At 46.3% G+C, this 14,164-nt stretch overlaps 1 protein-coding gene across 1 annotated transcript in view; it reads right to left on the bottom strand.

Moving 5' to 3' along the window:
* The window catches only part of LOC147663458 (kinesin heavy chain-like), a gene marked incomplete at its 5' end in the record, with an annotated part of 107,481 nt that overhangs the window by 83,830 nt on the left and 9,487 nt on the right, over positions 1–14,164 (bottom strand). Inside the window, one exon of the mRNA XM_086950437.1 lies at positions 4,314–4,385. Coding sequence (XP_086806563.1) covers positions 4,314–4,385 — 72 coding nt within the window. The remainder of the gene's footprint in view (positions 1–4,313; positions 4,386–14,164) is intronic.

Below are 14,164 nucleotides of genomic sequence, written 5' to 3'. Positions count from 1 at the left end.
TCATGGTGGACTGTACTGAAGGCCTCAGAGAGGTCCAACTTGATTAGTGCTGCGTTTCCTCCCTAGTTCAGGGCTTCTCTGATTTCTTCCGTGGATTTTATAAGGGCGGACTCTGTACTGTGTCCTTCTCCAAATCCACACTGAGTGGGATCTAAAATGTTTTTGCCTGGAGGAATGCATGTTTTTTTCTACTTGTTTTGCCGGCAGGGGAAGGCGAGAGATTGGCCAGTAATTATTAGGACCCTTAGGGTCAAGATTTTGCTTTTTTTAACAAAAGAAGAATCGGTGCTGTCTTCCATATTTTCGGAAAATGCCCACACTCAAACATGGAATTAATTAAGGGAGTGAGTGAAATGCCAATAGGTTCTGGGGCTTGTTTAATCACAAAAGCTGGGCAGGGGTATCAGGTGGAGCCAGATCTGATGGAGGCAAGGCAATTTATAGTATCTCGGGCATCCAGAGGGGAGAACGTGTTCAGAGAAGGCCATGGGTCAGTTGTAAGTTTGGCCCTCACAGATAGCCCATCCGTTCCTCGTATCGGAGAGAGTCTAAAGGACGAGAAAATAGCCCCCACTTTCTGTGAAACAAGGTGTCGATTTCCTCACATAGTTCTTAGCTACTCTGAATTTTTGGAGGGCCTGTGGTGGCCAGTCTGGTTACCGTCTAAAGAGTTCTTTAGTTGAGGATTTGGCCAGTGCAATTTGGTTTGTGAAGAAGGCTCTTTTTGTATTAAATAGGAGCCTTTTGTAGAGAGTATGACTCTGTAAAGTTATTTTTCTGCACTCATTGTAATCTCTTCTACAGTTGCATTCTAAGCGATTACAGGTAAGTTTTTGTTTCCTAAGTTCTTGGAGTACCAGGTGGCTGTTGGTTGAGAATGTTTAGGAAACCATGTTTTTACCGGGGCTAATTTTTTACAAGCTGTCTCTCTCCACTCTTTATAGCAGGTTGTGGCTTCTTCCACGTCTGTGGGAAGAGACCAGGCCATTGCCATAAGATCTTCTAGCTCTGTGCCCTTAATTAAATTCCAGGCTCATGTTTCTATCTGCTTCTTGGAGGCTTCAAAACTATAATGAAGGTTGGGGGGCCAACTTGAACTGAACTGAAATGTGTTCTGTCCAAGCAAGTGGCAGCAACCCAGTGCAAGTTAGTTGCAGGTGGTTGGACAAAATCCCACCCACAGTGTGCCCTGCGACATGAGTGGAACCTTCTATGTGTTGTATTAATTCTCCGCTATTCATCACATCGACAAGAGCGATTGGATCAAAGTCAGTGAATGCTTCCAAATGAAAGTTAAAATCCCTAAGGATAGTGATTGAGTCAGACCAAAGCCAATCCTCTAACAGGATTCCAACTGAAGGAACACGTTTATTGGGCCTGGTGATTTGTATAATAGGATGCCCTGAAAGGAATGGCGCACCATCAGTGTCCTTCTAGATTGCCTCTTTGCTCATGTCCATAATATGGCAAAGGTATTTTCTAATTTGTATGGGCTCACAACCCCATTCATAGGGAATGCACTCTCGAAATCTCGTGCTCACACAAAATGTGTTCTTGTGTAATCTCTATCACAGAAGGAGGGGCTGCACATCCCTTGACAAACTATGTAGTACGACTACAAGTCTTACTCCGAATTTTTCAGAATTCTGACCCTCCCCCACTGTTTTGTCCTTTAAATTTGCCTCACAGAGACCATGGCACTTTTTAATATTATTTAATATTGATCTACACTTGAACCAAGGTAGCTGTAGGAGTGCGTGATTTACAAAGCCACTGACCCTGGTAAATCAAGGTGTGATGGCAACGGGCCATCTCGAAACCTAGTGGTGGTTTAGGGGTTTTTGTACATGGTAAATATTTGCCCTGCAGAGCAAAAAAAAAGCAAAAGAAACAAATGCACATTGGGCTGCTTTTCCGCTGCACAGAAATGTCCTTTTAGAACAATTCCGCATTGGAGAAATAGCATCACCCAAAAATGTCATATGATGTTCCCAGAACTAGGCCTGCCTCAGCTCTCTAGACATACCATTAAGTATGTTTGTAACTAGAGAAAAATCGTAAATCTGAACCCGTGCTTAGATCTGCTTTTATGGGTGCAGATTTATGACCCCATTTGTGAATCCAGACCAGACATAAGGAGAGATAGTACTTAATAATAATATGTAGATGTATAGAGTGCCTGCTTACACCACACCGGTGTGTCAACGTGCTGAAACCAAGAGCAAGTTGCAGAGACCCAACAGAAACGACAAAGAAGGTCTTGGGGCAACTATGTAGAACTAAAGAGCCAAGTTTTTAACAAACTCCTTAACCGAGTCTCAGAAGGTTTAGCTCTTAGTGGTGCTGGAAGGGAGTTCCAGACCTTAGCCGTAAGCAAGAAGGAGCGTGCCACCTATCTGGCCCTGAGGATCTTGGGAGTTTGCACAATATTGGCCTTAGAGGCAGGGCCGGACTGGGAACCAAAACCGGCCCTGGCAAACTGCTCGGCCGCCCCCCCCCCCCCTGAGGGTTGGGGGTGCAGCCGAACTGTTTGCCAGGGCCGGTTTCGGATGATTTTGTTACAGGGGCTGAAATTGCAGCTATGCTGCAAAAATGGCCCTGTAACAAAAATGGCCTCCAGGGGCCCAAAATCAGCCCCCACCCTAGCGGCCCACCGTAGAAACGCCCGGTGCCCACTACGGCCAGTCCGGCCCTGCTTAGAGGATCTTAAATGATGTCATGGGAAATAGGGCTGTATTAGGAGGGAGTAGATATTTGGGACCTTTCAGAGCCAAAATCATAGGACAAAACGAAAGTGCCTTGAAGCAGATTCTTTCTTCCAGTGAAAGCCTGTGGAGGATGGCTAGAGCCGCTGTAGCAGAAGCCCTTCTGGGGAGATTAAGGACCAGGAATGCCCCCGCCATTTGCACTCTTTTGAGCTTTTTATGCTTTCCTTAGTAGCTCTTAGGTAGAGCACACTGCAGTAGTCTAGCTAGGATGTAACCAGCGCATGAACCACCGTTTTAAATGCTTCAATAGGGAGGAGGTCCAGCGTCTTTCTTAACATTTTCAGAGTGCCAAAGCACTTCCCAGCCACACAGCTGATTTGGGGTTCGAAAGAAAGACTTGTACATAAAATGTAATAACTGTAATGTGTTTATGTGTGTGTGTATGTATGTATAAATATCACTATATACTTGGATGTGTGGGTACTTCTATATACACATGCATATATTTATTTATACTTATGTCAACCTCAGCCTGTATCTCAACTATCTGACTCATCCCAAATCTTTCTGCCTACTATGGACCCCCAAGCATCCTCTCCAAACTCCTCTCACCTTGATCCAATAAATTTAACGTACAGACACACATGTCCACCACTCCCAATAACACCTCACATCTTCCCTTTAAGAACCCACTTCATCCACCTATCCCTTTGAACTCAAAACAGTAAAAGCATGAGATCCCAAGAGGACAAACTTAACACACTTACCACAACTAATCCACAAGGAAACACAAAAAACAACACTACCAATCTACTATTTTTTAACATCTAACTTTGGGTTACGGAGTAGGGTGCTACTCACCACAAAGCGCTTCAACACCTCATCAGGAGTACTAAGCGCTATACAAATCCAATTTGTAAATACAATTACTTGTTCAGCAAAGAAGCAAAAGTCTTTTATAAATTACCAGAGTCGATTAAGTACAACTTCATGTAGAGGGGTCTGTGTCGCTCAAACAGTGGTGAAAGTGATTTTGTAAGGTATACTTCGGCACTTCCTCTAAATCTAGGTCGAACAGTCTAATTTATGGAACAATAGATAACTTGGGAACACAGTGATTCATCCAATTACCCCTAAGAAATAAAGAAATCGTCCAGCTTCCTTTATTCAGAAGTAACACTGGCTTGCTTTTCTGCTCATCAAGGCACATCAATATTTCATTCCTGCCCTAAGAGGTTTGCACTTAGTGCAAGTAAATGAGGGGAGAGCAAAGCATCAATAATCCACTCCCCCCGCCTTTGATATGTTGACATGGAGGAGGAGGAGGCGTCCCAGAGCAGGGTTAGCTTTGAAGTCATACTGCTCCCGGTAGAGATGCTGAGAAGACACAGGTTCGAAAATAGACAGATCCCTTAATTATTTAGAACGTGGTTGCTTAGCATCTTCCCTTTTCAGCGTTAAAAAAACATTTAAAAATAAATATAATTTTCATGACGTTTCACTCATGCATTACAGTGAGATACGATACATGGGGAAAGAGTATTTGCTGATCCTATAGAATTTTTTTTTATTTCCACGCTTTAATTAGAATTGTCTTCGATTTACCTTTTTGACGCGCGTGGTGAGGTCTTGAATAAAAAGCTTGCGCAGGTTGTGAAGGGTTTGAAGTTCTCTGGCCTGGAAAAAGAGAGTAATTTCAGAATAATTCAGACATGGCACTGTATTTCACAGAGATAGGTCTATTTCTGCACTGTCCCGGCATGCATCACGCCCTGTCGGGGTTACCGGGACGTTACAGTGACATTTGTAGAGCAAGAATTTCAGCCCAGAGGAGGGAGGCGGAGACCTGACAGATGGCAGCGGGAGGCGAGGCTGCATCTTTTTCCATTGCTCGCAGTAACATTTTGAACCATCTTCGCAAAAAATCATGCTATTAGTGTGACATTCCTGAAAATGTTAAAGCCTGCTGTTACCGCTTCAGATGCTGAACTACGACATAACTGGCAACAACCCAGAACATCAATCACCATTAAGCTCAGGCTGATAGCACATGCGAAGGCCAATCGTCCCAAAGCACACCAGGATGTATCATGTGTGCCTTAGGCCCTCATTTCAAGTGGCCAGGATAATTCCGATCCTTGGGCAAACCCATATTTGTGCAGGGATCAGATTTATAAGTGATGCGAAATATAACACACAGGGTGTGGTAACGTTTTCGTACCCCGGAAAATGGCGTGAGTGTCAACCTTCCAGATTTTAAGCGGAAAAATGGCCAGCAATTAGCTGAGAAATTCAGATTTTGTTGGGCTAAAATAAAAATACACGTTATTCCCCATTGTTTGGAAAAATCTCATAATAGGATGTCATAAGTGTGATAAATATCGCACCAAACACAGCTCTAATGGTAATTAGTCTTGGAACTGAATTCAATTACTTATGTCCTATTTCTCTCTCTAGACTTCTCTTTCATTTATCTTTTTTCTTAAACTCCCTATTTCTAGGTAGGTGCATCATATTTCTCTCTGAGCTGTTATGATACCACGAAATTGCAATACACCAAATATGCCCTGAATGTTAAGCTTTAATATCAATATGCTAGGCCATCAATATTGGTCAAAACAGGAATCGTTTCAAAACCCATAATAAACAAGAATAATATCAAATGGGTCTCATCTTCCATAGTTCATAGGAGTTCGATCACTTCCATGAATCAGTGTTTCCTCCAATAGAAGGGTTCCTCATGAGTCAATTAATCGCAATTTTGTAGGCATTACAATGATTTTCAAAACAAGGGGTCCGATGTTATCAACCCCAATCAATCAGCAATATTGCCTTTGAAAATTTAAGGACAATCATATGGCACACACAAGACTGTTGCCTAAACACAACAACGCTAAGTTGTTAAACTCTTCACTCCGACAATGTAAGCACTTCCTTAAGAAAAGTTAACCCACTTAAAAACTGACCTAAATTAATAAGTATTCTTATTCTTTTACTGCAAAATATCACACTATAGAATTCACTTTACAGTATGCACCTGCACTTTAAAAAACATATAATGTAATGCCATTCTAAGTCAAACTAATCAATTTCATATAGCAAGCTTTGGCAAACCTAATAGATCTGACTTTTAATACCCCGCCACAGCGCTATTGGCTTTACTATGCGGATTTGCTTTGGCGTATTTTATAGCCCAAAATGGGCAACATATTTGAGGCTATGCATCAGTAATGTAGCGATGGTAAAGCGTGGTAAAATATGCCACAAATATTGAACGCTGACAATCTGTGTGTGCACTGGCTGCACAGGTGACCATCTTTGAATGTTTTTTGTTCTACTTTAACCCTTTGCGCACTAGCGGTTTTCCCGCTGTGTGCTGGATTTTTCAAAAACCAGCGTTACATCAGCATACGAGCGCCGTAGCTGATGACGAGCTGAGCTCGTCATCAGCATCGAAGGGGTTAATAAAACTCATTCCAAGATGGCTTTGCGTGCATACACATAGAAGGGCAGCCTTCTAGACATGTTTATTTTTCCAGAGTAGAGCAAAATACATTCAAAGACGGCGCCCATCAGTGCATCAGACCATGTTTTTGTCAAAAGAACAATAAAAAACATTTACAGGTGAGTAAGTACACAGATTAGCAGCCTTCCCAGAGAGGTGTTTGAACATGCTTTTACATTAGCAAAGAATGCCAAAACCTATTTCAACATGGCACCACTGTCCAACCGAGATGCTGTGCGCTGCAAGAGGTGGGTATCAGTGTCTGTCAACCAAAGGCAACCATGCACTTTAAATTTATACTTCAAACCTTCACAGGGAAATTGCTGGACCTGGCCATTTTTTCAGGGTTATCCCCAAACTTTTTGCCTTCCTCCTATTTTTCTGACCTTCTTTTTGTTGGCTTTAGGACTCTGGGCACTTTAAGACTGCTACTCAGTGCGAAAATTCATGTGCCCTCTCCTTTAAACATGATATGATTGGTTAACATCTGTTTGGCATATTTAATTTACATGTAATTCCCTTGTACAGCAGTATTCCATATACCCAGGGTCTGTAAATAAAATGATACTGGTGCGCCTGCAGCGCAGATTGTGCCACCCACAGAAGTAGCCTTTCAAACCTGCCTCAGGTCGGGTGCTGTTGTGTCTGTGTGCGCAGTTCACTTCCACCTTGACTTGGCATTTAACACTACTTGCCAAACCTTAAACTCCTCTTTTACTACATATGAGTTACCCCTAAGGTAGGCCTATTGGCAGGGAGCTCTGTAGGTACAAGCTAGGACATGTGACTTTATTGTGTGGCATGTTCTGGTAGTAACAAACAGCCTTTTTTTCTCACTACTGTGAGGCCTACTCTTTCCATAAGTTGATATTGGGAATCCCCTTACATATGTTTAAGAGGCAAATCCTGATTGAAAAGGAGTAGTGTTGCCATGTTTGGTATGTTTAGAATGGTAGTGAAAAATAGTGCTTACTGGTGTTGGAGGATTTTTTATTACTATTTTAGAAATGCCATTTTTAGAAAGTAAGCATTTCTCTGTGCCGAAAAATCTATGTGCTTTGCAGCCGGACTCAAATCCACATCTGTGCCTGGTTGACAGATACACTTTGTGCAAACTTTCTAGACAACCACAACACAGGAAGAGCTGGATGTGACAAGAGAAGCATCTGCCTCCTTCTGCATACTGATAGTCTTCCTGGGCTGGGAGAGAGGTGTAGGAAGGTACATCCTGACTATGGTTGCCCCCAACTTTTTGCCCTGTGTTTTAGCTGGTTTTGGACATAGTCGACCTGGGATCCTGCCAATCAGGACCCCAGGCCTACTGCTCTCTCTTAAAAATGGATTCCATGTACCCTAGGTACATTTCCAATTGGTACTGGGCCACCTTATCAGACCCTGTAACTCAGGGCATAGGTGTACCCAGGGCTGCCAGGGGCTGCAGCATGTATTATGCCACCCCTGGCTGGCCTCCTAAATTTGACACAACTGGCTGCATGACAGCTGGGGCAAAGTCGTGTAATCACCCTTTGCTGTAGGTGTAGTATACCTATACCTAACCCTAAAATGGACACACAGATTCCTATCAGTCACTCCTATGGCAGGCCTTGACAATCCTGAAGGCAGAGTGCTTGGAATCGTGTGAGATGGTGCTCTGGCATGAGCTGAGCCTGTCTGCAGCTTGCGGAATCAAGTCCTAATAGCTGTTCCATGATATCGCATACCATATACTCTTAAGTGCATTATAAATCCTCGCGGTTAAATGCTATCTTTGGTATTGCTTTATCAAAACATGTCGAGTAAGGTGTCATACGAATTGGAATACTAACCCCTCGCCAATTCTGGCGACGGGGTTAGCATTCCACCCTTCTAGAGGGACACGACATGTATGTAACTGTGAACCCCGGTTAAAGTTAACTGAAGCCTCAGCTCCACAAAATGGATGCTGCCACCACAGACACAAGTCTGACCCCCTGCAGCTGGGAGTCCTTCCAGCGAGGGGAGCCTGGACAAAGGGTTTCCTGTCAGGGGCGGTGCTAGCACCGTCCCAGACATGGTTTTGTGTATCCTGGGTAGGCAGGGCTTTACAGGAAGGTGACTGCTGAGTGGCACCCCGGTGCTCACTACGCATAGGCCGGTCTGAACCAGTTCCAGGGGCACACCAGCCCCTGGCCTGGGGAAGTCCGGCATGGCTGAGGGGTGTAACCACCCCCCACCTAGTCCCACCCATAGGCAGGACCTAGTCACCGGGTCAGCCCCCTTTTTTAGTATAAAGATGGGAGCGGGCCCCCTGTTAAAATGAGATCATCTTTGGAATCAAGATACCACTTTCTTCGAAAGGACTTCACGATTTCTTCTTCAAGATTCTCCCTTGTGGCTAAGGAGTAGTCACCCTGCATCCGCAGGCACCATCCTAAAGAACACTGCGGTCTGCTGCAAGTCCTTCATCACGAATCCGACGACCCAGCTCGACGAGACCCGGCTTCCCTGGCACCTCTGACCTCTACTCACCTCTACAGCCAAGCTGAGAACCGTGAGTGCGACGAGACCTCAAGGGACCGACGATCGCCAAGACTGCACGACATCTTTACTGCAAGCCCACCGTGTCCTCCACTGGTGAGTGCTTTGGGGTCCGAGAAGCCCCGACCCTGCGCAGCTCCAGCACCCAAGATCAGCCCCCCTGCATCTCCACGATCTGCGTGGGGCCCTTCTGCTGTTTGCTGTGCACCGCGTTGTTTGGCTACTAGCCGGCTGGCTTGTGGCCCTCTGAACGACGCCCGACGACAACTCTTCTGCTGGTCTGGTTGCTCCAGGCTGGCCCTTGCTTCCTTTTTCAAGAGAGGCACCCCGGACCCTCCTGGTCCACTCCAGACGCCATTTTAGGTCCACCGCGTGGGCTTGAATTTGCCAAGGCTTTGTTGCCCAATCCTGGGTCCAGCGACGCCGACAGCTTCTATCTTCGTGGGACAGCTCGATCCTCCATCCTGGTCGCCGACAACGCCTCCTGGTCCGTGAGATCTTCGAGTCAAGCGTCACCCACTCACCTTGTCGAGGTGGCTACCATCCGGTGCCCTCCTGGTGCCCACTGACTACTGGCTAGTAGTCTCGAACTTGGTCCCCTCTGCTTTCAGGTGTCATCTATCTTCAAGATCCAGGCTTGGATCCGACTGAACTTTCTTCACTGGTCACCGGCCAGCATCTTTTCTTCCGGCTCCTGGTCCGTCTACGAGGATTCCCGACGTCTTTTCAGACCTATGCAGCTGCAGCCCCTGGGCTAGGTAACTTCGGCATTTCGGTGCCCCAGCATAGCCTCACTATCCAAGGGTCAGAATCTACTTTCGTTTTCTCCCTACCAGGTCGGGTTCGCCCGAGAACACTAACTTTCTATATTCTAGCTACCATAGACTTTTGTCCCGCATCTCGCGTGAGAGTGCACACACTGCACCCGAGTCCCCTAGGCCTCCTAGACGTAATCTAACGATTCCCTAGTCAAGTCCTAGCGATTCCAAAAGCTATTAGTACTTTACTTACCTGCTAGGAAGTTCACATTCCACTTTTAGAGTATATGGTTTTCCGTGCCCCTCGGGCATTTGTATATACTGTGCTAACTTAAGTATTTTTGTAAGAGTTTTGGTTTGTGCTTAGTACCCTGTCCTCATAAAGAGTACAGGGCTGTTGTGATCTTTAATAAATAACTGTTTATTTTCATAACACTTGTGTGGTGTCCTTTCACTGGGTATTCAAGGGGTATATGTGTGGTAAACAGCTGGCTTAACACGCCCTCTCGAGTCTTTAGCCTTAGACTGCTCGTATCCATGCTACTAGGATAGCTGGTCTATAAGGTTGACTTACAACCAATCATCAATAAGGGTTGCTGGACTGATACATAGTGGGCACTAGAATAGTGACCACTGCATATCAGGCCACCTTCTCACATTGGTGAGCAGCGGTTGGGATTTGAGCTTGCTGTTGTTTTACCACACGTATCCTAAGAATATCTTGTTGAAAGATCACATAAGTACTGTTAGGTACATATAACCAAAGCTTAGAATACTCTGAGTTCTACTGAACCAGCTGTTGTAGCTCCTCAAGGCTTAGCACACCTTGGCTGCAACTCTAGCAAGGGACCAGTAGGTAACACATAGTGTAGGTAGGTGCATCACTTACACCACACTAGAAGCAGTATGTCGGTCACAGGAGGAAACACTGAGTCTCCCCTTGTGTCAGTTGACCCTCCACAGGTCATCCCTTCAAAATATACTGCTCTTAGCTTCCATGAGATGAGACAAGTGTGTACTCTCAGGAAACTAAAACAGGGGTCTAACCCCACCACTTCCTTTCTGATTGGTCTCTTAGAGGCCTATGATGCCAGTAGGGCTGGTAACCCAGACCCTTCTAATCCAGAAGGAAGTATGCCCTCCTTACAGGGTCCCTTTGATATCCATCCCCTCCATGAGGCAGATGATGCTGAGGAGGAGGATGAGTTGTCTGGGGATGAGGCAGATAAGGGACAGCTAGAAGTCAGTAGACTAAGCAGGTCCAACTTAAGCAGACATGAGCTTGGTACTGGGGGACTCCTGGGCCCACTCTCAGGTCAGCTTAACATTGGGAATGGACGAGTTAGGTCTCTATCAAGAGGCTCTAGCAGATCCTTTCGAACCAATGGCTCTCTCAACTCTTCTCACAGAGGAATGTCTTCCCCTAAGAGGAGAGTGTATGAAGCTGAAGAAAGGGCAGTCAAACTGAGGATTGAAAGGGAAGAACTTGCCCTGGCCAAAGAGAGACTTGCCCTTGCTAGAGAGCAAGAATTATGTGGGCTAGTTCCCACTGGTGGCAGCAATAATCCTAGCAATAGGGAAAGGAGTTTTGATAAAAAGCACCTGAATAAGATAGTGCCCCCCTTTAAAGAAGGGGATGACATCCACAAATGGATTACTGCTTTGGAGAGAGCCTGCACTGTGCAGGGTGTTCCCCAAAGTCAGTGGGCAGCTATCTTGTGGCTCTCCTTTGATGGTAAAGGTAGAGATAAGCTCCTCACCACAAGGGTGGAGGATGCTAACAATTACCAAATCTTGAAGAATACACTGGTTGATGGGTTTGGTTTAACCACTGAACAATACAGGATGCTGTTCAGAGACACCCAGAAAACTCAGTCTCAAGATTGGACTGACTTTGTTGATTGTGCCACTAAGGCTTTTGAAGGCTGGCTACTGGGTAGTAAGGTTACTGATTTTAAAGGATTGTATAATCTAATTATGAGGGAGCAAATCTTAAGTAATTGTCAGAACCAGCTATTACATCAGCACCTGGTAGACTCTGAGTTGACCTCTCCACAGGAATTGGGTAAGAGGGCAGACAAATGGGTCAGAACCAGGGTTAGGCCTAAAAACCAGGGTGGTGACCAGAAAAAGGAATCAACCAAGCCTCAAGAGAAGGGTGGGGATAAATCCACAGAGAAGACTTCCCAAGGGCCCCAAAACTCCAACAAGGGTGGTGGGTCCCAGAACACTCCTTCAGAGCAAAAGAAACCTTATTGTCATACCTGTAAACAGGTGGGCCATTACAAAAGTGATGCCAGTTGCCCTAAAAATGGCAATAAGGGAAATGTACCCCCAGGTAATACTCCTAAACCTCCTGTTACCACTAGTGGTAATCCCCCAGGTGGTGGGAGTGCCCCCAAGAATGTGGTGGGCATTACTTTGGGCAATCAGGAGGACTATGGCTTAGCCAGGTTCCCTGATCACACTCTTGTCTGTGAGACTGGCATGGGGTTTGCCAACTTCACTACTGGACCCCACATTTTGGGCAAGTATAGACAAGAAGTTTTAGTGAATGGTCAGAAAGTTGAGGCATTCAGAGACACAGGGGCCAGCCTCACCATGGTGAGTGACCATCTGGTCCCCTCTGCTCAACTGACCCCTGGTTTTACTTATCAGGTGACAGACATTCATGGAATGAAAAGAAGGCATCCCATGGCAGTAGTCAAGCTCAGCTGGGGTAATGTCACAGGGCCCATGAGAGTGGCAGTGACAGATAACCTACCTGTAGATTGCTTACTGGGGAATGACCTGGAACTCTCAGCATGGGCTGAGGTGGAACAAGAAACTCATTCCAGAATGATAGGCCTATCCAGACAGGTTAGTGGGGCAGTAATAGCTACAGCCCCAGTCCAAGCACCATTCCTCCCTGAAAAGGTTGGAAAGGCAGTGGTAGCCACTGCCCAGGCTCAGACAGACTTTTCAGAACAGGATAGGAGGGCTGTGACAGTCACAGCCCAAACACAGACTGAGTGCCCTCCTGAAAAGGTTGGCAAGGTTGAAATGGTCTCAGCCTCTACTCAGACAGATAGTGAGGTTGTGAAGCCTGAAACAATGGATCACTCCACTCAAACAGAGAGCATTGAGGAGGAAGAAGAGTCTTCCCCCTCCCAGACACTAGGTGAGAGCCAGCCTCCTCAGGGAACTGACTCTACCCCTGTTGAAGGAACTGCCCCAGAGGTAGTCAGGCCTAGCCTGACAGAGCCCCTGATGGTAGTGGACCCTTCCCAGGTGGGACCCAGTCTGGAGCAGGTAAACTGCACCTCTCTACCCTGCCTTAGTCAGCCCAGGGCTGAAGAGGTCAGGGAGGCCAGTGGTGGACCCCAAAGGGCCCCCTGTCCAAAAGAACCCCTTAATCAGCAGATTAGGATCACTGAAGCTGGTAAACCTAGCCAAGTGAAAATAGAGCAGACTCCTGAAGGATCCCCCTTAAAAGTAGTTAGGGAACTCCCACAGCTGGACACTGTTGGGCACAGCCAAACATGGGGCCTAAAAACCCCAGACCTGACCTGTCCCTCCAGTAAGCCAAACAGAGGGACTCAGCCTCCAGCTTTAGGTAGCCAGAGGCTGACCCTGAGAGCTCAGTGCATCTCAGCTAAAGAAAGAAAGGCACACATGATGAATGGTGATTGGAGGAAGTTGAGCCCAAAGGTAGAGGAGCCTCACTTCAGCACTCCATCCCAGCATCAGCCTTCTTCTTTCCCAAGACACACCAGAGACAGAGATTCCCTATGGTGGAGACCCTCAGATACCCTTAGGGTGAGGGGTTGCCTAGTGGACCATGACACAGGGGGAAACCAAGCCAGAGCTGGTACTTCCTTATATGGCCACTTAGGTAATAGAGGCTTACCTGGACAAGGATAGCCTTATCTCCCTTCGTTTGGGGGGGGGTTGTGTAGGAAGGTACATCCTGACTATGGTTGCCCCCAACTTTTTGCCCTGTGTTTTAGCTGGTTTTGGACATAGTCGACCTGGGATCCTGCCAATCAGGACCCCAGGCCTACTGCTCTCTCTTAAAAATGGATTCCATGTACCCTAGGTACATTTCCAATTGGTACTGGGCCACCTTATCAGACCCTGTAACTCAGGGCATAGGTGTACCCAGGGCTGCCAGGGGCTGCAGCATGTATTATGCCACCCCTGGCTGGCCTCCTAAATTTGACACAACTGGCTGCATGACAGCTGGGGCAAAGTCGTGTAATCACCCTTTGCTGTAGGTGTAGTATACCTATACCTAACCCTAAAATGGACACACAGATTCCTATCAGTCACTCCTATGGCAGGCCTTGACAATCCTGAAGGCAGAGTGCTTGGAATCGTGTGAGATGGTGCTCTGGCATGAGCTGAGCCTGTCTGCAGCTTGCGGAATCAAGTCCTAATAGCTGTTCCATGATATCGCATACCATATACTCTTAAGTGCATTATAAATCCTCGCGGTTAAATGCTATCTTTGGTATTGCTTTATCAAAACATGTCGAGTAAGGTGTCATACGAATTGGAATACTAACCCCTCGCCAATTCTGGCGACGGGGTTAGCATTCCACCCTTCTAGAGGGACACGACATGTATGTAACTGTGAACCCCGGTTAAAGTTAACTGAAGCCTCAGCTCCACAAAATGGATGCTGCCACCACAGA

Source organism: Lissotriton vulgaris, unplaced genomic scaffold (genome assembly GCF_964263255.1).
Source record: "Lissotriton vulgaris unplaced genomic scaffold, aLisVul1.2 SCAFFOLD_2796, whole genome shotgun sequence".
NCBI lineage: Eukaryota > Metazoa > Chordata > Amphibia > Caudata > Salamandridae > Lissotriton > Lissotriton vulgaris.
Note: the sequence above shows the minus strand (reverse complement) of the source record. Positions and strands in the feature narration are given on the sequence as shown.